Source organism: Suillus fuscotomentosus (assembly GCF_016647785.1).
Source record: "Suillus fuscotomentosus strain FC203 chromosome Unknown F5891scaffold_39, whole genome shotgun sequence".
In the NCBI taxonomy this organism is placed as follows: Eukaryota; Fungi; Basidiomycota; class Agaricomycetes; order Boletales; family Suillaceae; genus Suillus; species Suillus fuscotomentosus.
Genome location: NW_024539551.1, coordinates 333226 through 356668, shown reverse-complemented (window position 1 = coordinate 356668; position 23443 = coordinate 333226). Strand labels below are relative to the sequence as shown.

Sequence of the window (23443 nt, the reverse complement as noted above, 5' to 3'; positions counted from 1 at the left end):
GAAAGATTTGAGAAGCCCACGCAACCTTATCGACACCATGCATTAGACTGGTGACCAGCCCCTCTATGAGGCAAACCGTCGATAGAGGGACTGGTAAATCTGGGTTTGAATTTGGATAGTGCGCGCTTTGGAGTCGTCACATGACGGAAAACCCTGTTCGGGACTTAGACCTTGCTTAGATAAGTCTGCTAAGTTATTCGATCATACATTACAAGTACCGTTGTTCTATGTAATGTCGCTCGTCGTCTCCAGCAGTGATCAGCTTTCATTCCAACTGCTGTGGGGCAGCCTAACGTTTGAGACGTGCTCTATTTATGTATTCTGCCTCAAATCAATCTTTTTTCACTGTGTCTAGTGGTCCTAACTTTCAAGCTCTTCTCAACTCGGAAGGATTCCAGGATGTCTCAAGGATGGCTCGAACGTGACGGAGACCTCTCAGTACTTGCTGAGACTGATCTAAATCGCTCCGTGGACTCTGGCTTTGTCGACATTACCATGGGATCTCCAGCATCAATCCCTACACCGAGTACCAGACGAAACCGGATGTCTACTCACGATCGGATCAACAGCGCACTCCAAACACTGCGGGATGGTCGCATATCTATCCTAGACTTCCTCGTCACAATACTGGACCCTGCTGATGCATCTTATGCGACTTATCGTGACCGTTTTTATGTTCCTTCTGTGACGGAGAAGAATTTGGGTACGGGGAGGTTGGAAAAAGTGCTAGACTTTCTGTGGGAGGATCCGCGAAGTCAGGCCCGTGTCCTCGAGTGGATGCGTCCGCATGCCCTCTCATATGTCTGTGATGCTGTGTACGGTGAAATGGACCAGGTCAAACAGTGCCTCCATGTCAAGCTCAATACCATTACTCCTGAACTCCTCCTTGCCTGCAATGTCGAAACAACTCTTTCCTCTGTCGTACACGAACATGCACCTGTACTTTGCGAAATTATTGCAAGCGCTGCTCAAACCGCACGTGCAAAGGCGAAGAATAAAGTTAAAGATTGTGGTATTGTACGACCACTGTTCCATTCATGTCTCATTATGTTTTAACCATCGTGCCTCGTACTCAAGGCCTGCAATGTTATTATCACACAACTTGCGGTACAGCGCTCATACCACAGTATTTTGTTTTCTGCACCATTCACGCTCTTTCTTTGGACGAATGGTGCCTCACGTCAAACTATTGAAGCATTTCATAAGTGTGGCCTGTGTATATCATTCACTTCGCTCCTCAAACTTCTCGAAATCCTCGCTGATCAATGCATCGAACGAGCACGCAGGATTGCGAGAGGACCACATGTCATGTGCTACGATAATATCAATATCAGCACGTCAATTTTCGTTGAACAACGTGCATCTGGGCCGGCCAAGGTCCAATCAGGAACTTTTGCCATCCTTTATGAGGTTCGAAATGGTAACCCTGCTCATATGCGCCTTTCCCCCATCCTTCAACGAGCACAAGCAGCTACTGATTTGATGTTCAATGCTAATATACGCCCAACCCGCGATCAGATAGCATCACATCATGCACAACTTCAGGTGCATATCGTCAACATCTTGCTCGAGCACTGCACGAACTTCAAGGGCTTTACGAGATTACAACACCATGAACGCCGAAAGCTTCCGGCAGGCTATCGTACAAAGCAATACCCTCTCCGCACGTCAACTATAGATGAAAGCTCGATTTCGGGGAACATAGCTGTTGTAAACGATGTCTATATCAATCAGTTGAAGATGAGCCATGAAGAGCTCTTGGATCGTGCGATTCCGAGTTTCAATGACCAGTCAACCAATGCTCGCATTCGTGGCGCGAAGGCTCTTCGAACTCAGGACATCAATCCATTTACGCAACTTCAGACTATTCAACTTGGATTCGGGCTGTTCCACCTCTGTTTGAACCTTGTCTGGGCACTTCTTCATGTTCATCGTGGATCCATACATCAACTTGGCAGTCTTTCGTACTTTTTTGCTCTTCTTGATCGCACTCGACTTGGCTGCGAGCACCCCGACTATCATACTCTCTTATCCACCCTACTGCAAATTCTTCACGGCATAATTTTGAACAGCTGGAAGGTTGAATGCGGTTACGACTCTCTGGCGGCTTTTGCATCATCGAAACCAACTACAGATGATCTGCTGAACATTTCGAATACGATTCTTTCAAATTACGCAACACCTGCTTACGAGTCTTCGAAGAAGAAGAAACAGTCTGCCTTTCCCTTGGAAGATCCTGAACTCGATGATGTGGCCCATCGGAATCTTCGGCTGTTAACACGAGACCTGCTCTATGTGCTGGAGTTGGTTACTGCAATTTCAGACGGTGATTGGGGTCGAGTCGAGGACATTCTGGGTAGCTTGGCAATGATATTTCGTGGTGCAGGCTCCAACAATTATTGCACCGAAATCCTGCACTTCCTCTTCAACCTGAAAAAGGTTTGGACCGCCGAATTTGCGTATGTGTTGTAATCATGTCGAACTTCGATTCATTGACGAGATTGCAGGAATATCATGCGTGATAATGCACTTGTTAACTTCAGCGGTCTTGACGGTCACAGCATGCCTATTGACTTGAATATCGAGCACTGCATAAAGTTTCTGAAGGTACCCGTACCATTTAGGATTATCTACTCACTCATAGTCGCTCTGATCATTACAATAGCAATTCTTCGCAGCAAAGGGTGTTTATGCAACATGGGATCGTCTTGGAGACATCTCTGCGACCGTCGATCTTCTTCAAAATGTCAAAAAACAAGTTGGACATGCGCTGGGAATTGCTTATCATGGTCTCACTCATATATCCCCGGATACTTCAGCATCAGTGTGGAAGGTAGCAAAGAAGATAGACGAGCTCAGACTTCATCAGTTCACCTCCGAACGAATGGACGATGATGTGGTACGACCAGTGACTGATGCTCTCATGACAGGCGAGAAGAAAATGAAGGCATCAACCTTAACGACATTCAACTGAAAGGTTCGCAACATGTTGGCAGGAGAGGGTTTTGAGCAAGATGAAGATGAAATTCCTCGACCTTCATTCGATTTGAGTAGCATTAGTGAGGAATAGTTGTATTCTATGCATGCTCGACATCTAGTCCACCAATACGAGCCTTTTTTGCTACCGACTCCCGAGCCTGCTGTCTTTCACTCACAAACTGATTGATCACTTCGAACATCCTTTCACCACAGTCTTGTTCCCACTCCTCCGTCTCATGAAGAATGATTGTCATGTCTCTCACTGACCTCAGGTTGTTCGGATGAGTCTTGCTGAGAAGTTCTAACCCGTTGTCGTCACAGATCCATGTAATTGGGCGAACAGATCGAAGGGGATCTGCTGCATGTTCTTGAGCACGCCAGTCGAAAAGCTTCTCGTACAAAATATCACGCTCGTTCTTGTCCCTCAACTGGTTTCGACGACGTTTTGTTGGCTGGCTAGTGGTGGTGACAACGTCTCCAGTGTACATTGGACCAAGAAAGAATTGAGACAGGTTAAAGCCATGATTGGAACTGTGTCGGTCACAACAGTACTGCGATACATAGTGGAGGGCTAAAAAGAAAGGTGTTAGTGAAGTCATGATGACATGGTTATTCAATGTCACCGGAGGGAGTTTCATCATGTAGGTATTTCGCATAAAACTCCCTTAGGCACGTTTTCGACTGAATGTAGCGCAGTGCGGCACAGCCAGTGCGATCTTGTTTTGACGAGTTCTTCTTTATGACTCCTGCATAAGGCTTGTCAGGGTCATTCACATCATTGTGTTCGTCGGTCAGCTCAAGTTCGAGTCCCCAGGGTTCAACCATCATCAAGAACAGTCCAGAGATCTTATCGTCCCGAGCAGCACGACCTCCACGTTGCCCTGCTTCTGACATGTTGCGAGGAATACCATATTGAATGACAACAGACACACAACGGATGTCAAGACCCTGTAGAGCGAAAATCAAGCATCATAATTCAATCAGTGTGGTAGTATTCTTACTGTCGATGCGCCCGCAGTTGCATGCAGAATACGACAGCTTCCACCATCTGATGCAAAGTCTTCATATGTTTGTTGGAGGTACTCAGAGGACATGTCACTGTGATAGTGCCTGACGACACCATGATTCTGTAATGCCTTCGGGAGACGAGAGTTATTATAGGCTGCTGCATCAACTGCCTCGAGCTTGTTGTCGTGGAAAATCAGGGTTTTTGGGATGATCATCGGAGCTGCGTAGTCAGGTGGAATAAGACAATTGAAGTTGGAGAAATTACGAAGGCCACCAATCAAAGGTGTCACAGCATAGGTTATGTTTGGTCGATTAGTTGAAAGTGTCAATGAGAGATGGTCAGATCGGATCAGGAGTTCACGTTTGATGGCAGAGAGAATGTGAGGCGGAAGAGTTGCAGATAGAGCTTGGAATGTTGTGTCTTTGTTCAGTAACACACGAAACTGTCCCAGCTTGCCATATGATGGTCGAAATGCCTCTTCACCATGATGTGCAAGCCCTGCTGTGTAGATGTTATGTGCCTCGTCAATGTGAACTCGTTTGATTCTTTTGATGAACGCTCCATCTTGGCGAATGAGCCGTGCAAGACGTGGTAGATGACCATTGAACATTGACAGTTGTTCTGGTGAGACAATCAAATGCTTGTACTTTCCAGCACAAATTGACTGTATATTGATAGTAAATGAGTTCATGTGTCCCCGTACATAGAAATTAGTAACAGTATGCGAGTCAACTTCACCTGCCAGAGCAACGCATCATTTGGGGTGTCTTCATTGATTGATATTGTAGATATGCCGTATTTCATGCATTCATTCACCTACCATGAGCTTATTCTCGCATGTAATACAAGTCAATATCAATTTGAATCTTACCTGTGTGATCTGGAGACGTTTCAGAGGTGAAATCGTCACACTGATAGTGTCTGGACAAAGTAGATTCGGAATTATGAGACACAAGGTCTTTCCGCAGCCTGTACCGGCTGTAATTATGCTGTCATGGCCATTCAATGTTGCAAGAATGGCTTCTAGCTGGAATACTCGTGGAACAATGGTTGTAGCCGTGAGGATGTACACGAGCAGGCAAGCGCGTAACACATCCGTCTTATCCTTGTCACTGAGGGTTTCGATATAGTCGGTAGGGAGCCGTTCTTGTATCAGCGAACGAGCAAATGAATCTAGTCCTTCCATCGAGGCTTCCTGCACAGCTTGGATGATAGAGTTCACGTCCATTGGAGTTGTAGAGTAGATACATACATTAATGACGCGACCGTGTATACATCACATCAATATGAATCAAACATTAATTTCAACATTTCAAATATTCACGTCGAAAATTTCAGTTTTCTTATTGGCTACAGGTCATGTGACGACTCCAAAGCGCGCACTATCCAAATTCAAACCCAGATTTACCAGTCCCTCTATCGACGGTTTGCCTCATAGAGGGGCTGGTCACCAGTCTAACCATGCATGTGCATTCACAGCAAGGCCCTGGGAAATGCTGACAAAAGACTTGGAAAGGTTTTAAACATCACGTGATAATCCATTCCGAACCCCTAATGATATTGGAAGCCCGACCTGTGACGTCGCGTTTTTGAGTTCAGACAAAGAATGGCAAGCCTTTCTACGTGGTATAAATATATATAAATGGGTCAAAGACGCCTTTTATGAGAACATGTCTTGGGCTCGACCATAATCCTTCACCATGCTCTCCACTCATATCCTAGCTTCAGGGATATCGTGCATTCTTGCCCTGGTTGTCGTTTCGCATCTGACTCGCAGACGTGTCTACCCTTTACCTTTGCCGCCCGGCCCTCCTCCGTTACCATTTTTCGGTAACGCGCTGCAATTGGATACTAAACGACCTTGGCTCACATACACCGCGTGGGGAAAGACATATGGTTGGTGGTAGACCAATGGCCTCTTTGCCAAGCTCTCAGATCCAATTTCATCTTTGATCATAGGAAAAATCATTCACTCCTGCATATTTGGGATCGACTTGATTATCATAAACTCTGAAACGATCGCGCGGGAGCTGCTCGACAGGCGTTCTGGGAATTACTCTACTCGCCCCGTTATTCGCACCAACGAATTGTATGCATTGTCGTGTTTCATTCAGTTTGTTATTCATTCACTGACGATACAGAGCCGGAGTGGATTTCAGTACTGTGCTCCTGCCATATGGCGAGACTTTACGGCGACATCGCAAGATATTCCACCAAGTCCTCAGGGCCGAAGTCTCGGTCTCACACTACGAGATGTACTCTCGCCACGCAAATGAGCTGGTGGTTAATCTCTTGGATGCCATTAGTGACCCGCAGCATCAGACTGAAACGTTCGTATCTGATCCAGCGATGTCGTAGTGATGTATGGTCCAGTTGACTATCAATCTTTGTGACAGATACGTGGCATCCCTAATCATGGCTGTGACATATGGATACCGTGCTCACGGACATAAAGACCCATTTCTTTCCCGCGCGCGCGAACTTATGGATATTGGCAAGTATATCACTTCCCCCGAGAAGGCTGCCATGTTCACAGCCTTTCCTTTCCGTGAGTGCCCCTATCGGCGACATAATTTTGAACATTCGACACAAGGTTGCAGTCGAAAAGTTACCGTTCTGGTGCTTCGGTGGAGCATTTGCCCTGATGGGACGCTCTAGAGAATTAGCTCAACAGCTTTTGAACGAGCCCTTCGATGAAGTGAAGGCACAGATGGTGCGTTTGTGCAGAGCTCTGGATGGAAATATTGCCTGATCTGTTTATGTGAAGGCAAATGGGACTGCTTCACACTCATTGGTCGCTGACTTTCTTAGTCAAGCTCACGACGACGCTGATGAAGACACTATGAAGGCTGTTGCGTTGACGGGGTACATGGGTAAGAGTCTTTTTACCAGGACAAAATTTATCCATTGACGGGAATCCGGCATCTTAGTTGGCATGGACACTGTGAGTCGCTACTTAAGCAGTCCTGATTCTTACTTTGATGTCCCGCAGAGTGCAACCGCATTGCAGATATTCCTGCTGACCATGGTGCTCTATCCTGACGTCCAAGCCCGGGCTCGTGCAGAAATCGACCAAGCTGTAAAACATGATAAAATGCCGTGCCTTGATGACAGGGCGTCAATGCCCTACCTTGATGCCATTCTCCACGAGGTCCTGAGATGGTATCCTATCATTCCCCTAGGTTAGTCCGCAGTAATATAGCTCTGTTTGAATGTTCGACCACTTGCACAGGAATTCCACATGCGACATCAAATGATGATGTTTACGACGGGTACTTCATACCCAAAGGTTCGAAGTCATATGTGTCGAGGTTGTCGTTGACTCATCTGTAGTGCAATCAGGGGCGATGGTAATGGTTAATCAGTGGTATGTCATGGTGGAGTGCATATAACGGCGGCTTGAGCTGAGCGTGGCTCAGGGCACTCTCTCGGGATGAAAACATATTTCCCGATGCATCGCGCTTCGATCCAAGTCGCCATCTGACAGATGACGGGAAGCTGAAGGACCCTTTCGTCAACCATTTTGCCTTCGGTTATGGCAGGTGAATATTCCGCACTTACTGTCATTTAAAGTCATTCACTGACCCTTATTGCAAGGCGTATTTGTCCTGGTAGGATTATTCATGATTGATCTGGCAGTGCTGAGGGTGTCAAATTCCTTGGCAGGTCGCTGGTTTGCAGAGAATAGTCTTTGGACCGCAACTGCTGCCATACTCGCCGTCTTGCGCATCGATCATGCCAAAGACTCAAACGGAAACAGTATTGAGGTGAAGCCGGAGTTCACCGCCGGCTTGGCGATGTAAGTAGCCTAGTATGTACTCAAGAACCTGCGGCTGACTCCACCAAAGTCACCCTGAACCATTTCAGTGTTCGTTTGAAAGTGTGAACACAGCGAGAGAAAGACACCTCCGAGCGATGATGAATTCGAAGTAGACTTCGTTTTGTACTAGTACCACGGTGCATAGTGCACTGAATGGCATGGTTTTGCAATTTCTGTCTCTGATGAACAAGACAATTACTTTCGAATTCGTTGACTCTTCAGAAACCTGATCCGTTTCCAAAATCTTGTGACGCGGCGCAATCTGTTCATGGGTCCTTCCCCGATGCAACGTTGGCCTACCTGAATATTGGTCGACCTATGCGCTCGTTTGAGATTGAGTTATGCAGTTGTAAATGCTATAGAACGTCGTACTATTGGATGTAAGATGCAATCACCGATGATCCACAGAGACCGGTTCAGATGTATGGTCTGAGATATTGTCCAAACATTTCGGGTGGGGCTGACATCCGCGGTAGTTGTATTGGGCACCCTTGACAGCAACCTGGGAGGGTCTCGCCCGAGTTCCTTCAAGAAGTATCAAAGAAGTTGGAGAGCATGCGAGAGATAAGAGATGGGAGTACTGACATTGATCATCACTCGTTGACAAAGGTTGTGATGTGCGAGATGCAATGGCATGAACCAACTGAAAGTACTAAGTGGGTTCGAGGGTGCCGTTAGAAACGATGGTTAACTCAAAGGACGACGTACGAGGATTTGAATCAAACTTGGGTTTAGATTGCGCAATGATGAAGTTGTTGAGTGTAAACCTCGTGATTTGAGATTGAATGGTTGAACAGATATTTCAATCTATGGAAAGCTCGCTAGATGGTTATAGGATTTGAAGGACAAATACTCAGCAGGTGCTCATCTGGTATCGATTCCCGAGGCCCGACATGCTGTAGTTCACACGCTGCAGCACAGCCAGCGTACGGACGTAATATCCTCTGAGCAGAGTAAACAAAGTAATGTGGAGTTGCATTTTGTATTGGTGCGAACAGGGACTTGGCAATGTTGTAATGGCAGACACGGAGTGGAGTTATGGCGCGAAATAGTTAGTGGGTTTCTGAAAGCACATCATAGTTGGAAACGAAATACAGTATATGGGCTTTTCCTTTTCATTTGTTTACGCACAGTGTACGATGATGCCGGCAGGATGATGTATGTAGAGGGGGGATGACCGATAACGCAGTACTATTATTGTTTGCGAATTATCAGTGGTAGCCGGCGACCGGTAGGAAGGAAATGTAGAACGAAAACGAATTTCCGAATAGAGACGATGTATCTGGAAGTCGGTCAAGTAAGCGCACACGAGAACCACGCGAGACGCATGCGGGTGGACGACACAAGTGAGAGAGATGGTCTTTGTGCAATGTGGGAGATAATCGAGAAGGGAGAAGTGGTCGTTGTTGGAAAGGGAAGGGACACTATAAGGATGATACTCCTTTAAAGTGAGGCTTTACAAAATAACATGGTTTTTGAAAGACAGAGAGCTGGTCTATTTCGGAATCATAACCCGTCACTAGTACACTCTAGTGAACATCCACTTTGCATTCCACGTCACATGGGGTGTTCCAAAAATATCAGATGTCGGCACGGCATTAGCAAAGAACATGACTAAAACAGAATATCTAAAATACACGATGATGACGCCGTATCAAGTCCATTATGATTTATCCCTTTTATGGTCCGATATAATCGTGTTACGGTCTCAGACGAAAATGCGTGATCGTGACTGAGGTCGGAGTTCGAATCACAGAGGCGGGATCACACTTTTGCTGCGGCGAGCGCGTCAAGACTTGTCCCAGGCAAGCACCGAATCATGGTTCTTTGCCCTCGATCACGGTTTCAACCAGGCAGGATCACACTTTTCGTGGAGCGGATCACAGTTTTGATCACGGTTTTTCGGTGGGCAGGAGAAGTCTTCTCCTTGGAGATTTCTCGGACGACGGGGCGGGCAGGTCGAACAGTAAGTGGGTCTTCTGGTCCTGCGCTGCGCTGCTGATGCTGATGCTGATTTCGACGGCATGGCAGAACTAGTGATGTTCAAGGCCCGGCTTCAGGCCGTGAGCCGGGCCTAGCCGGGCCCACTTAGGCCAAGCCCAGCCGGGCTTTGTAGACGGCCTATGAAGGCTTAGGGCCTGGCTCAAGTTGTGTCCAGGCCAGAGCCAGGCTTTCAGGCCACGGCTTTCAGGTACGTTTTCGTTCAGTCGGCTATGACCGTGAAACTGCAATAGTTTCAAAGCCTCAGCTGTCTAGGATAAACTAATTTGAGTTTTTGAATTTTCAACAGGTCACATCCGCATATGGTGCTGCGCGTCTATTCCGATGGCGAGGAACCACCTACTAGTACGGCACACCCTAAACGTGTTGCTGTGCCATCAGCGAAGGTAATTTGTGCGGATAACGCTGCTGATCAAGAATTAGCTTCACACAGGCGAGCTCACAATGATGCAAGTCGTGCTGCCAATGCTCCCTCTGTCATTTCTGTGGCAATACCTCTGAATCCCCCAAGTACCGCATCTCCTACGAGTTCTCGTAGCCACAAAGTCACCGTCATTGAGGTTGACGATAACGACAATGATATCGAGCTGACAGGCAGCACACACAAAAAGCGACTGACGAAAGGTGTGTTTATACTATTTTGTTGGATAAGTACTGACTAATGCCTACATCACTACAGGCAAAAAACGAGCTTATAGCCCTGATCCTCCCGAACACGCAAATGAGACTGAACACGATGCAAGTCCATCAACTGGTGAGTTTTCCTACCGAACGAAACAGATACATAATACTGTTCTCGATCCGTCACAAAAGGAGACCCATCTTCGCAAGTATTGGGGCGAGGAATTGCTTGTCGAAGCACACAGACATGCAGAGGAGATGGTAAGTAAAGCTCTCGTCACAACACACTCACTAATGGTACATCTAGTACAAAGAACGGTATCTCGAAATGTACAGCAATGATCCCGACTCTAGGAATGGTGTCGAAGTCAAGGTCAGGAAGACAGGGAATCGCAAACTCGATGCTCTGCTGCAAGAGCTCTCTGACGGCGAGGATGACAGTGACTCGATGCTGCAGCCCACCCTAATCTCTCGCGCGAGTTCCACAAATTCTGTCACTCCCTCCGAAGCTGCGAATGAGCCGTGGCGGCACGACTTTCACGCTTACCTCAACTCCAAGGACCACCTTGGAGATATGACTATTGTGCAGTGGTGGGGCATCAACGCACCTCGATACCCAGTCTGGGCGTCACTCGCGCATGACTTCCTTTCCATTATGGCCACATCCGTGTCCAGTGAACGTGCATTCTCATCTGCTGGTATTACTATCTCCAAGCACCGAAATCGTCTCAAACACGACATCGTCGAAGCACTGCAGTGCTTGAAATGCATGATCAAACATGATCTCCTGTTTCGCAAGGACCCATCTGTTGCAACCGAGTTCGTAGATGATGCATTGTCCAAAGATAAGACTCCTGCTGCTCTCAACGAAGATGATGGGTGGGATGATGTTGCTGAGGATTTATGTGAGAATGAGGAGCTGTTAGAATCAGATGACGAAGATGTTTCTATTCAAATGTTAGATGAAATTTGATTTACTTGCTACGTTTTTTGTATCACAAGGCCCTAGGCCCAAGCCGAGCCAAGCCCCAGCCGAGCCTGAGCCCTACCATAGGGCCTGGCCTTGGTTTGAAGCAAGCCCCAGCCCTCCAAGGCCGAGCCGTGGCCCCGGCTTTTGAGCCGAGCCGGGCCTTGAACATCACTAGGCAGAACCTGCTGTGAGATCTCTGATGGAGATGGAGGAGATCCTCCCCCCGCCCCGAGAGCTGTGGACAGTGGCTTCCACCTCCTGCATCAATCATCAATCACAGGTAAGTACCATATCGTCGTTCGCCTCTGGGCACACGCATTCCTTCCATGTTGATTTTGATGGTGCGCAGGGACTCGCTGAGATGATGCATAATCTGATGGAGATCTCCCTCGCCCCAAGAGTTGTGGCTTCCCCCCTCTGCGTCAATTCCAGGCCCAAGTCCAACATCATCATTTGCCTCTGGACACATGCATTCCACAAACTCCTCGAGGCCTTTGAAGACGCGAATCTGGCGAAAGGAGACGCAATCTCACATTGTACTAGGACTAGTAGCAGACCGTTGTAGAAACAACAATACAATGAGGAACAAAAGAAGCTCCTGACTGTATCTGTAAAAGTTGTAAGGTCGCGCGCTGCCTAGTCTGCGTTACTTGAGAAGCAAGTGCGTTCGACCCTATAGGGGAAGTGAGTGCAGCAAGGATCTAGAAGTGTGCGCTTAAGCGAAGCGCGAGAAAGCGCAGGAGCGCGCAAGGTACAAAGGCGCGGGAACGCGCGCGCGTATTAGCGCGAAGCGCGGGAAAGTGCGCGCGCGTATGCGGAAATGAGAAACTAAGCTTCAGTAGTGATATAAAGCAAGATAAGAGATATAAGAGTGCAAAATGTAAAGGAATAGCTTTCTACTATATTCTGCTAAGTAGTAAGTGGGTAGTAACTAGTAAGTGAAAAGTAGGAAAAGTCGGTCAGTAATAGTATGTACTGCTGGCGCTTATATAGCGCGCCTAAGCGCGGTCAAGCGGAGCCGAAGCGCTACTGAGTAGGTATGTAAATATATATATGAGTGAGAATGCATGATAAAAATAAAGGTGGAACTATGCTAATAAAGGAAATGGAAATATACGCACTAGGGAGCTTGGTGGACAGTGGATGGATGCTTCTGGATGGCTGGCGCCATAGGGCGCGCAAGCGCGGGAACGCGCGCGCGCGTATACATCGCGAAGCGCGGGAATGGTGCGCGCATGGCGCGCGTTGCGCCGGAAAGCTGCGCGTCATATAGGAATCACTGTGGATGGTACACAGAGTGATGCTGCGAGTTGGTGCTGTATACTCCCTAGTGTAAAGCGCCATATCACACTATGAGATGCACGAGTCTCTACACCGTCATTAGACACACTATTGTAGCTGGCAGGCAGAAAATGATCATCAGGGTGGGGTTCATTAATCAACTTGAGTTCGAGGCGGAAAAGAAAAGCGGGGCTCATCCTCACACAGATGATGCGTCGGCGCTAGCAGCAGGCACTTGCGTCCGTTTCTTCTTTGGCTGAAGTTTTGAGTGGAACTGTGGGACCGACATGGAGCCACGCTGCTCGTCCAGAATTCGAACGGCTTCTGATGCGTGATTGCCGGCGTCCATCGTGGAGTTGATGTGTGCGATGAAGAACATGAATTGGGACCACTGTCGCCTCACCTGGAACAGAGTCTCAGATGTGAGAGAAAACAAAGGAACCAGAGACTGCTCACGTTGTTGTCGTTGTGTGGCCGCCAAGCCTGACGGCGCCCTTTGCGAGTCAAACGGTCCTTTGTTCCTCCCCACTCCTGCTCAATGAGCTGGAGGGGTGGCATCTGACCCACACCGTCAACAATCATGCCCTCATGCCAAGCCGCCCAGAGTTGTTTGATGGTGTGGTATTCACCAAGGTTATGAGGATGCCAGCAGGCCCAAAGGAGGGATGGTTGCTTCACCATCTCGAAGATGGAGCTCCAGCTACAGTTTCAAGCCGTGAACTGAGGGAACTGTGGTACAGATGCAGTGATGGGGTCACAGAAGGCCTCGGCTGATGGAATGATGAGATCGCGACCTGAATGGAAGTCGGGGGGCATTGCTGGTGAGAGTGGCAACACATGGAAGGAGCGGCTGTCTCGGACAATGGTTACTGGGTTCATATTGGGCTGCAGATGCAGTGTGGGTGTCGATTCTTCAGCAGTGCAAGCTCTGTGCTTATTAGTCTGAGACAGAGGAGGAGGATGCTGGCAGGTGTCTCCTTGTGCCATTGGTGGCCTTGAAACATCAGGACCCGCAGTGCGCATGGTGCTGCAGCCAACACTGGACGCAGCCACAGGTGAGAACCTGGCTCTGTCATAGTTCTTCAATGGGGAGAGTGGTTCTGTCCGTCGAAGAAGCCGGTTGCAGTGGGAGAGGACAGTGTTTATGGTGGTATCCGATTGGCGCTGAGAGTTTGCGAGAGACACAAAGGCGCTTTGAGTGGCAGCCTCTCCAAATGAACTGCTGATAGCAAGGTCAGATTGTGCAGTGGCCTCGAGAGCTTCCCTGGCCCTTGGCCATTGCTGAAGGAACATCTTGGCCTCACTAGACTGAATGACCTGCAGCCGTTTCAGAAGAGCAGAGTCTGGGAATGACTCGTGGATTGCAGCAATGACCTGGTATGTGAAGTACGTCATATCAGACCCAGAGACACTTTTAGTGGCTTTGGAGCTCTCACCCGCCAGAAGTAGCCACGAAGCAGCTGCAGCAACTTGAGGAAATTGATGGTGCCATAGTTGGTACCAGGTGCCTGGCGGAGATTGGCCAGGGCATCCTCGACGAAGGGAAATATTTGCATCTGTAGCTCAGCCGGGACATCAGTTGTTGCCCATGGAACACTATACTGCTCTCCGACGTAGAACCCAGCCAGGGCACAGACAGCCTGTAATTGTAGAACAAATGTCAAATTCACGTTTGATTTCGGGATCTTCGCAGCATATGTCTCGCGACGTGTGTTTCCTTCCCAGTGGCCAATGGCATCAACTTCATCAGCATGTACCCTGAAGGCCGTCAGTGAATAAAGCTCTGAAGAATACACTGAAAATCACAGACCCCATGTCCTCCATCATGCTCGGCATCGTACGGCGAGCAAGATGCAGCTTTTTCTTTGATGTTATTGTCGTTGGGCCCAACATAGTGGTGTACATTTTCCGCAGAGCGTCGCCGCTTGATGGCTGTCCGACATGCTTTCCGAACATGAGTTTAACCTACAGAGCCCTCAGCACAACATCTCTGATATACTGATCAGAAAAATGACCTAACCTCGCGCCATGTGGGTGACCGCGACCAGTCCCAGCCATGAACCTTGCTCATCAGGCCCTCTTGGTCAAATTGATAATGAAGTGAGATTGCAAGGGCCCCGATTGGGCACTTCAGCGGGTCCTTGTGTGGGAGCACAAAGTTGTAGTCAGGCTCCTGCTTCTACAGGAAGGTAAAGTGACTCGTAAATACAGTAGCACTCAGCCAATGAGATCACAGATGCTCACGCCAGGCTTCGCAGCCTTGATCTCGTGGTAGAGTGAAAGAACACCAAAAAAGAACTGCCCACTCCCGCTTCTCCTCCCATCTGCTGTCGTGTAGTCCGGAACAAAGACTTTGTATGGTTGGATGCAGGATAGTGGAAGGTTGACAAGCTCATCACCCCGGTGTAGAGACTCGTGCATCTCATAGTGTGATATGGCGCTTTACACTAGGGAGTATACAGCACCAACTCGCAGCATCACTCTGTGTACCATCCACAGTGATTCCTATATGACGCGCAGCTTTCCGGCGCAACGCGCGCCATGCGCGCACCATTCCCGCGCTTGCGCGCCCTATAGCGCCAGCCATCCAGATGCATCCATCCACTGTCCACCAAGCTCCCTAGTGCGTATATTTCCATTTCCTTTATTAGCATAGTTCCACCTTTATTTTTATCATAGTTTCTCACTCATATATATTTTTACATACCTACTCGGTAGCGCTTCGGCTCCGCATGAGCGCGCTTAGGCGCGCTATATAAGCGCCAGCAGTACATACTACACGGGACCTACTTTTCCTACTTTTCACTTACTAGTTACTACCCACTTACTACTTAGCAGAATATAGTAGAAAGCTATTCCTTTACATTTTGCACTCTTATATCTCTTATCTTGCTTTATATCACTACTTAAGCTTAGTTTCTCATTTCCGCATACGCGCGCGCGTTCCCGCGCCTTTGTACCTTGCGCGCACCTGCGCTTTCTCGCACTTCGCTTAAGCGCACACTTCTAGATCCTTGCTGCACTCACTTCCCCTATAGGGTCGAACGCACTTGCTTCTCAAGTAACGCAGACTAGGCAGCGCGCGACCTTACAACTTTTACAGATACAGTCAGGAGCTTCTTTTGTTCCTCATTGTATTGTTGTTTCTACACCGGTTCAACGTGGTGCATTGCCATGTCCAACACTGATGAGCCTTGATGATAGATGGCACTGAGGAAGCCAAAGATGGGTGGTGATCTTGTGCGAGCACGACAGAGGGACTTACATTGAGTGAGGGTTGTGAAGACGGACTTCTTGACTTGCTCAAAATGTTCAGGAAATAGGTGGGAGTCCAGTATTGTGTTCTCCGTGACATCAAAGTCTTCACGCCTAGAAATGAATGTTGAAAGTCAGTAGAGAGGTCAGCTAGGAGTGTGGAGAAGCTTACTCGAGGCGGAGGCGTTGTGCTTGAACCATCAGTGCTTTGTAGAAGTCCGAGATACGTGGAGTGAATGCTGGTCGTGCCTGCTCAAGAGACATGTTATCATCAACCTGGCGGCGCCGAACACGACCAAGCATTGACATTGTCTTCTTGAGGGAGCTCTTGTATTTGGTCAGCAAGGGAGCACAGCGCAGTTGATTTGAAAAGGAAACTCACCGCAGACAGAGATCCATTTGCACGATCTTGTTCACCACCGTTTCGGGTGAGCAGTTTGCGGGTGCCAGTGTACTTCAGGTACTCAATGATGTGGTGCGCATCAATGATCACATCCGGGACTTGTCCCGATGCGATTGCGGTGGTCAACCAGCGCTAGTTAGCAGAAATGTCAGAATGCAGCCACCGAAAATGATATTTGTCAAGATTTACCTTCCATATGTTGAGGACACTTTTCTCTGTATTCTGTCCACTTTTCCGGCGCGTGCTCATGATAAATTCGTCGACCTTACAAAATGACCATTAGCCGACATTGCAACTTCCAGGAAAACATGCACACTGACCCATGTTCTCGCTGTGTTGATTGCATGCATGCGCTGGCCTGGAAGCAATCAGTACAAGGCCAGACACACAAATCACGATGCTTACTGCTCGCATGAACCAGCAGTTCATCATCATCTTGACCATCAGGGACATTGGCACCAGTATCGTCGATGTCGTCTTCTATGCGGCCGCTTTCACCACCGTCGAACGCATCTTGAAATGAGTGAGCCAGCTGACTTGCATCGTGCGCAGTGAGGGTGTCAATCTCATCAAGCTTCTGGGTAGATGCAGACTCAGATGACTGGGTGGGGGACGTTGGGCTGCCAGGTTCGGCTGGCACAGGCACAGTGCTGATAATCGAGGGGGTAGATGATGCGAGGGCTGGATTGGGAGCGCTGCCAGGGGAGTGTGTGATGAAGGACGAGAAAAAAAGACAAGTCCACATGCACATACCTTGGGTGTGCTGCGAGCCGTGCAACAAGGTCAGCCTTCCTTCCTCGTGTGCCCAAGTTCCGCTCGCGGCACAACTGCTGGAGTTGCTTCACCGTCGATTTGGCGCTGATAAATGTCTGTCATCAGTATCAACGAGTTTCGGATGAAGGATCCACTGACCTGGTAGCACTTTCTCCTCCTCCAGATAGGCTTTGTCCAGCAGGGTTTTGAGACTCGCTGCGAGATGGCACGGTGTAGGGATTAGCTGTGTGAGTTTGTTAGTACCAGTACATACAATGAATTCCCCCTCCCCCCCTCCTCCGAAAAAAAACAAGCTCACCTCGCTGACGGCGGGATGGCCGACTTCGCACAGGTCCGAGTGCCACTGATGGCACGCTGTGATTGGCCAGCGCAAGTAAGGCAGGGTCAATAGCATTAATATTGTTGTTGTTGCGGTCGACATCCATTGCCAGTGGATGGACCATGAAGATAAATCTTGGCGTGAAACGATTTTCGCGCCAATAACACTGGAGTAATGGGCTTGAGATGGAGACAGCGACGATGTCGACGACAATGACAAGGAGGTGGCGGGCGAGCAAACCAGAAGGGCGGGATTCCCTTCCCAAAAAGGACATTTCCGGTCGATTCCTGGGGAAACAGCCAGGTCACGTTTCGACCGTGATTTTGCCTGCCAATCACGCACCTAAAAGCATGATTACCCCCCAAAACCTTCGCCTGGGGTTTCCAGTTCTCCAACGCCAGCATGTATTATGGCAGACTGATCTTCTGTGAGTAACACAATGTTGTATTGCAATAACTTGAATGAGCCACCCTGAGGAAATCCGCGTTTACGAGTTTCTTCATCGTCTACAACGTCCTTTAAGTTCTGTAAAGACACGATTACTATGTAGAATGTAAGCTGATCCGAACGATCAGCAAATTGATGACGGTCTTGTGCAAACTTACTGAAGATGGCACCGTGACAGTCACTGAGCGCCAGCTAAGAGAACACAGTGACCATCTCCTCTTGCAATTCAACACAAATGACAATTTTAAAACGGGTCAAGTACGCAGAAGGACACATTATATAGATTTTCCGTTTCAGTTTTTCTTCTCTTTGCTGTCGCAAGTATCCTATGAGTGATCATTGGTTTTGTCACACTTCATCACGCTTTAGCACGTGACGTTAACCATAACTTGTTCGATATATCTTACAAGAAGTGTTGTAACACTCAGTTACTGGCCCGCTACGGCTTTTTTGAGAGTCCACATTTTTGCCAATTTGAGATACAGGTCTATACGTAGATCTAGGGGACACCCGTGTCCCCTCCCATTTCTCCGTCCCCCTATCCCCATCAGTCCGCCGTTCCTGCCGGCTGCTTCAGCATCTACATACTCTCCTAAAATTGAATAATTAGCGCCCGTAATACATGAGGGAGAGAAAGTCCTGACATAAGAACAGCTTCTCTTGTGCACTTCCAGGTTGTATGTACACGTGAATGGCTGGTTGCAGGTGTTGCAAAAATACCTGATCCCGAAATGGTTTGCTTGCACATGCCATGCAAGATTTTGTTTTTTAATCATCGTGTTACAACCCAAAAAACGGCAAAGGACATGGAGGTCATCCGGGCCCCTAATTCCGTGACGGTCTCGGAGATGGCTTGACGTATCGTACCCAAATATCAAATTATTGCAATGAAATCCGGCGAATTCACCATCCCACAAGCATTGGAATGTCTCGCCGAGAGAATGGAAATGCTGCAAAAAAAGTTCAGCCGCCGCGACGTCCAGTGAGAAAGAAAAAATGACCTGCGGAGATCCGTTGTTTGCCATAGGAGTATTGGGGTTGCGTTCACTGCAGATTGGGGCTCCTGGAAACGCCTTTTTATTAGACCGAGCTTGCAAGGAGGCCCACCGTGCCAACTCTCCCATTCCTAGCTTGGAGGGCACTACGAGTCATGATGTGGGCTGGCGGGGGCCACTGGGTGGGGGGCCACTGGGTTGGCGGGGGGCCACTGGGTAAATGCGCCTGGACGGTGAACGTTTCCTTGGTTTGATGGACAAAACCATATGTGCCAGTTGGCAGTAGTACCGATCCCTCCGGGCTGAGATCTCAAAGTGTGTGAAGGTGTTAGACATGGCACCTGGACAGCGAAGTGATGGGATACGTGTCAGATGTCAGACATAGCGCCTGGACGGTGATATGTATCAGATACCGCATCAGCATGATATAAAAGCGCGGTATTGGTGTACGCCGAGTGTGGGATTCGAGAAGTATCGAATATTTTCATTCGTTGGAAATATGGTTTGAAGAATTGAGATTGGCCAAGCGTGCCATGCCAGGATTGGAATGCAGCTTCCATTGCAATTTCCACCCGCCAGCAGGCCTTTGGACCGAAAATGTGAGTCAAAAGTCGATAGGGTTCAGGACAAACGAAAAGAAGAAAAGTTGGCCACATACGTAATATGCGGTAAATTTGATATTTAGCGCTCTTAGTCTTAGACGCTACTAATACTAGTAGCGACTGAGTCACTGGCACAACACACGAGCTGTTCATGAGTGATCAGTGGCTTTGGTAGCCCTACGAGCAATAAAGACAATCGGATAATGGTAAACTCCAGCGAATGATCTCGTCAGCTCGGGAATTGTAGAAGGCAGGCGCACCAGTAAGAAATAATGAATTTGAAGGCACCGAAAATCTCCACAATACTGGTACTAAGTTCTGCATAATCTGCAAAAATGACAGCTCATTATGAATAAGTTAAAGGGGGGTAAAGAGTCTTCATAATCATGTCTGAATCATCCGAAAGTATGGATCGCACTGTAGATAAGACCGACTCCGATTTTGGGCTCATCATGTGTACCTGGCGTCTGAATGTTATTGGAGAGGAACAATAGCAGTACCTTCGAAGTACGTTGTTGGGCAAATAATCAACAACTTAAATTTCTGAGAATAGTCCAAATGAAAATAAACACAAAAGCATCTCGCAGGACTGCCTCAGGGTCATCGAAGATGCCCAAGCAATGCGAGAGTTACGTTAAACTACCTGAACTGGCTTATGGTCCTCACTGTAGCTTGCTGCTGAAGACGCGGTGCGATGGACACTACGATAGTCAAAATTCGCTGCACGTGTAAAGGCGTCCATCTGTGCACAGTGACATCGATGAGGGAAGAAAGGCACACTACATGGATTTATTACCCACCTCAACATGAACGCCAGCAGTCCTTGGTGTGCTAACCGGGTTAGAAAGTCCTGCATCAGTGTTCTTGAATGCTGTACCGCAGTTTTCCAGAGGGTGGCTACTAAAAAGTGAACAGTGTAGCAGCTCCGACGTATCCATATATAGCAAAATACACTTACATCATCTCTACTCCTGAACGCTGGAAGTTGGTCAGCCGCCTAACAACACGAGATGCTACAATCTGCATCCAATAGTCTAGCAAGAAGACGAGCATATAAGAAACCAGGCTCACTGTTGAAGCAATAGCAGCTGGGACGTTGAAAATAACACTCATGATGGTGTTCAAGTTGAGCACCATCATAATTGTTGCGATCACATTGGACACGAACCTGACGCAGGATGTGTTATGTGTTGACCAGCTGGAGAGGAAATAAACAGACGTACGCGATAAAAAAATATATCAAGCCATCAGAGAACAACATCCTGACAAGTCTGGAGGGTGCGATGCTCGTGCCACTCCGCGTATGAGTCCAGGCTAGCTTGTATGCCGAAAGGCACAAGACCACAAAGTCGAAACACATTGAATAAATGAAAGTGGCAGCAAGGATAGTGGTATCGCTGTAAGTGATTGCACAACCGACGCCGGGAAGCCAGACGGCAGTTAGAAGGATACCTGCAAGGACACTCGATCAGCTAGTTTCATGAGCTTGTGAGAAGGTGGTATACCTTGCAGGATGAGGGACCAATGCCCGATAATAATTAACACCAGGAGGATAACGACCCAAGTGTTCTGAGACCAAATAACGATCCTATCACCAAATAAGACAGGCATGTCACATGATCAATCCTTGACTCACGTCCGGACAGAAAGGTTGATGCTCGCGAGTCCGACTGCCTGCATTGCCAGCCAGCTAAATGGAATGATATTCTATGCTATTCTTCCCATGATATGAACTCACCTGATTAAAGGCATAAAGTGCTTGACAATTGATTTCGCTAGTGGTAAACAGAACTGTTTAGTTTATCGAGAGACGAGAATTGACGTCGCAACATACCTTGGTGTATCCAGGGCTACAGCACTAGGTGAAGAGTAAGAAATGGTGGAACGAAAGAATGGCACACTTACATTCCAATGAGTGCAAAAAGAAGAAGATACCGACCGGCAAAGTAGAAAATCTGGTGAACGGCAGGTTCAGGAATGTATTTCAACAAAGCACCAGACATGTCCTCACCAGTGGCCAACGGAACCTCGTCTTGCCTGTCATGACAGCCCATTCGAAGTCCAGAGAGATAAAGAATTCCCATCTGAGCTTCGTCTATCAGATCATAATCATCACTGCGCGAACAAATTCTCACAAGTATAGACCAAGGAGGGCATGCATTAACTTCAGGAAGATCACTGAGGGGCGGATAAGTAAAACCCATGTAAATATAACCGATACGCACTGGAATCCATCTGGATCACTTCCCCCGATTTCCAGTCTACCATCTTATTAGCGGTTGAGAACTGCTTGAAGCTTCTGATCAGTTATTAACGGCACAGAGACCGTCAAGTTGGAGAATGAAGGAGTGTGTTAAGATGGTATCAGCAGAGCTGTGCTATTTATCTGTTTCGACAACGGTCCACGGGGTTACTACCCTTTCGTAAGTTCCATTGCTGTCATGGTTGTATTGATTGTAAGCATGAACCATGAGAAGTTGGCGGTATTATAGCCCGCCAACTGCCCGGACAGGTTGATGCAATACCAACCCGTTCCATGTTTGATCATTGGACTTGTGCCCTGGTGATCCCTGGAACGTTCTCCTGTGAAAATGAGTTCGCTCCCATGACTCTTGGCAAAGCTGATTTCATAAATAAACCCCTTATTCAAGAGCAAACCGTAACATCTACTTATCATGAATCAAGGAAGCACCTTCTATGATCTTAGCGCCTTGGTGTTTCTCCGTCTTTCCGCACTCGATAGTATCATTGCAGTTATTGAAGAGTCCAGAGTCGAGACCAGCTTTTGATTTGGTAGGAAGATGTCCCAGCTATACAACTGCAGCGTATCGAGTCGCCGTCAGTCCGCTACAAGATGCCTGAATGACATGACTTGCATGACAGGTCATGGACTAAATGCACGTTCCTTTTCTTCTTAACCTGGGGATACCATTCGGACCGTTACGGTACTGTGCCTCATACTGGACTGGAATGTCCCATGGCAGACATGGACGACTGACTTGAATATATTGGTAACAAAGCTCGAAAGACCTGTAAGTCTCGGTCGTGATTCGGATAGATGCATCTGACTAGTGGGTCAAGTGTAGCAATTGATCAATGACCGACTGGCTCCAAATTTTCGCCGCCGAACCGAGGAAATAATAAAACAGCCGGGGCCCGGGGTCTGCGCCGCGATCGGAAGCTGAATATCGAATGCCGGCGGTTCCAATTAAGAATGGAGATGAAGTAAGGAGGACGCGGCTGAAAAGTAACTTTGGTTTCAAGTTATCATACAAAGAGGTGACGGTACGAGCGAGCACATCGGATGGTGAGAGACGTGCAAAAGCTGGTCAGGACGGATGATTTCTCCATAGGCCTTCTCGGCGAATTCAGCTACTAAACAAGGGACATGTGGATATCCCTAGTCTCTGGATAACTCGCCCCCCGGTATATGTACGAACCGAAACAGACGAGTAGTCTTCTGGCTGCAACTTAAGAAACGTCGTTCGAGGAGCACGAATGCAGTTAGAGCTCAAGGCGTTGTTCTTTACCTTCATTGCATTAGAGGTTGGGGATAACATCGTAGGCCCTTCTTCGGTAGTCGTGGGAATCTACGATATCATTGTTTATGAATTGATTGAAGCTTGAATATTGAATGTCGACTGTCCTGAGATAGTGTGAGAAGATGGGAGAGGGCCTGAGGTAATGAATGGTAAATGAATAGTCCCTGAGGCCTGAGGCCTGAGCACGGGGACCAACACGTGGGTGAATCACAAAGGTGACAGACGTGGGATGATGGTTTAATGAAGGACTGCTAGTAGCCGTCGACCCAGTCAACGGAGAACAGAGGTAGGCTACCCACTACCTGCGGAGATGAGGGCGGTCACGAGAAATGTTTGTAGACATTGCGTGTCAAATCCAGCAAAAACGTAAGGTCACCTGCGCGAAGAAAAAACTCCTGCAGAAGACGGCCGACGTGGAGAAGCCC

At 48.1% G+C, this 23443-nt stretch overlaps 6 protein-coding genes across 6 annotated transcripts; 2 read left to right on the top strand and 4 right to left on the bottom strand.

The window, feature by feature from the left end:
• Positions 1-241: 241 nt before the first annotated feature.
• Positions 242-3051, top strand: F5891DRAFT_1174172 (uncharacterized protein). The gene is made up of 4 exons (XM_041365656.1): positions 242-1017; positions 1078-2459; positions 2508-2607; positions 2666-3051. The coding sequence occupies exons 1-4, from the start codon at positions 400-402 to the stop codon at positions 2972-2974; spliced, it is 2409 nt and encodes an 802-aa protein (XP_041224060.1). The 5' UTR covers positions 242-399; the 3' UTR covers positions 2975-3051.
• Positions 3052-3077: 26 nt separating this feature from the next.
• Positions 3078-5252, bottom strand: F5891DRAFT_1148285 (P-loop containing nucleoside triphosphate hydrolase protein; the record flags this gene model as incomplete). Its single annotated transcript, XM_041365067.1, has 5 exons — positions 4860-5252; positions 4727-4804; positions 3981-4652; positions 3603-3927; positions 3078-3550 (listed from the first exon to the last, which is right to left on the bottom strand). The coding sequence occupies exons 1-5, from the start codon at positions 5214-5216 to the stop codon at positions 3078-3080; spliced, it is 1905 nt and encodes a 634-aa protein (XP_041224059.1). The 5' UTR covers positions 5217-5252.
• Positions 5253-5688: 436 nt separating this feature from the next.
• Positions 5689-7791, top strand: F5891DRAFT_955602 (cytochrome P450; the record flags this gene model as incomplete). The annotated part of the gene is made up of 12 exons (XM_041375342.1): positions 5689-5884; positions 5948-6077; positions 6130-6318; positions 6385-6536; positions 6589-6701; positions 6756-6861; positions 6919-6932; positions 6981-7170; positions 7221-7302; positions 7408-7530; positions 7586-7599; positions 7655-7791. The coding sequence occupies 12 exons, from the start codon at positions 5689-5691 to the stop codon at positions 7789-7791; spliced, it is 1446 nt and encodes a 481-aa protein (XP_041224058.1).
• A 5089-nt stretch (positions 7792-12880) lies between these two features.
• F5891DRAFT_955416 (uncharacterized protein) lies at positions 12881-13389 on the bottom strand (the record flags this gene model as incomplete). Its single annotated transcript, XM_041375325.1, has 2 exons — positions 12881-13084; positions 13138-13389. Coding segments are annotated over 2 exons (456 nt in total), but the record flags the coding sequence as incomplete, so codon positions are not given.
• Positions 13390-18252: 4863 nt separating this feature from the next.
• Positions 18253-19122, bottom strand: F5891DRAFT_461401 (uncharacterized protein). Its single transcript, XM_041371908.1, has 2 exons — positions 18881-19122; positions 18253-18829 (listed from the first exon to the last, which is right to left on the bottom strand). The coding sequence occupies exons 1-2, from the start codon at positions 19001-19003 to the stop codon at positions 18308-18310; spliced, it is 645 nt and encodes a 214-aa protein (XP_041224056.1). The 5' UTR covers positions 19004-19122; the 3' UTR covers positions 18253-18307.
• A 704-nt stretch (positions 19123-19826) lies between these two features.
• On the bottom strand, positions 19827-21818 carry F5891DRAFT_1279467 (uncharacterized protein). The gene is made up of 13 exons (XM_041370355.1): positions 21702-21818; positions 21612-21654; positions 21488-21560; positions 21382-21431; positions 21311-21334; positions 21215-21251; positions 21113-21150; positions 20982-21064; positions 20700-20928; positions 20548-20644; positions 20435-20496; positions 20277-20376; positions 19827-20218 (listed from the first exon to the last, which is right to left on the bottom strand). Exons 1-13 carry the CDS (start codon positions 21742-21744, stop codon positions 20111-20113), a joined length of 987 nt encoding a protein of 328 aa, XP_041224055.1. The 5' UTR covers positions 21745-21818; the 3' UTR covers positions 19827-20110.
• Between the last annotated feature and the right edge of the window lie 1625 nt (positions 21819-23443).

What these genes read in the sequence shown, in the direction of transcription:
- F5891DRAFT_1174172 (XM_041365656.1), top strand. Translation starts at nt 400, where the DNA reads ATGTCTCAAGGATGGCTCGAACGTGACGGAGACCTCTCAGTACTTGCT. An exon ending in GTTTGGACCGCCGAATTTGC is followed by an intron (nt 2,460 to 2,507) that starts GTATGTGTTGTA and finishes ACGAGATTGCAG; the next exon opens with GAATATCATGCGTGATAATG. An exon ending in ACTGCATAAAGTTTCTGAAG is followed by an intron (nt 2,608 to 2,665) that starts GTACCCGTACCA and finishes TCATTACAATAG; the next exon opens with CAATTCTTCGCAGCAAAGGG.
- F5891DRAFT_461401 (XM_041371908.1), bottom strand. Translation starts at nt 19,003, where the DNA reads ATGGGAGAGTTGGCACGGTGGGCCTCCTTGCAAGCTCGGTCTAATAAA. An exon ending in CAAACAACGGATCTCCGCAG is followed by an intron (nt 18,830 to 18,880) that starts GTCATTTTTTCT and finishes CTTTTTTTGCAG; the next exon opens with CATTTCCATTCTCTCGGCGA.
- F5891DRAFT_1279467 (XM_041370355.1), bottom strand. Translation starts at nt 21,744, where the DNA reads ATGGTAGACTGGAAATCGGGGGAAGTGATCCAGATGGATTCCA. An exon ending in GTAGCCCTGGATACACCAAG is followed by an intron (nt 21,252 to 21,310) that starts GTATGTTGCGAC and finishes GTTTACCACTAG; the next exon opens with CGAAATCAATTGTCAAGCAC. An exon ending in TTGATATATTTTTTTATCGC is followed by an intron (nt 20,645 to 20,699) that starts GTACGTCTGTTT and finishes ATCCTGCGTCAG; the next exon opens with GTTCGTGTCCAATGTGATCG.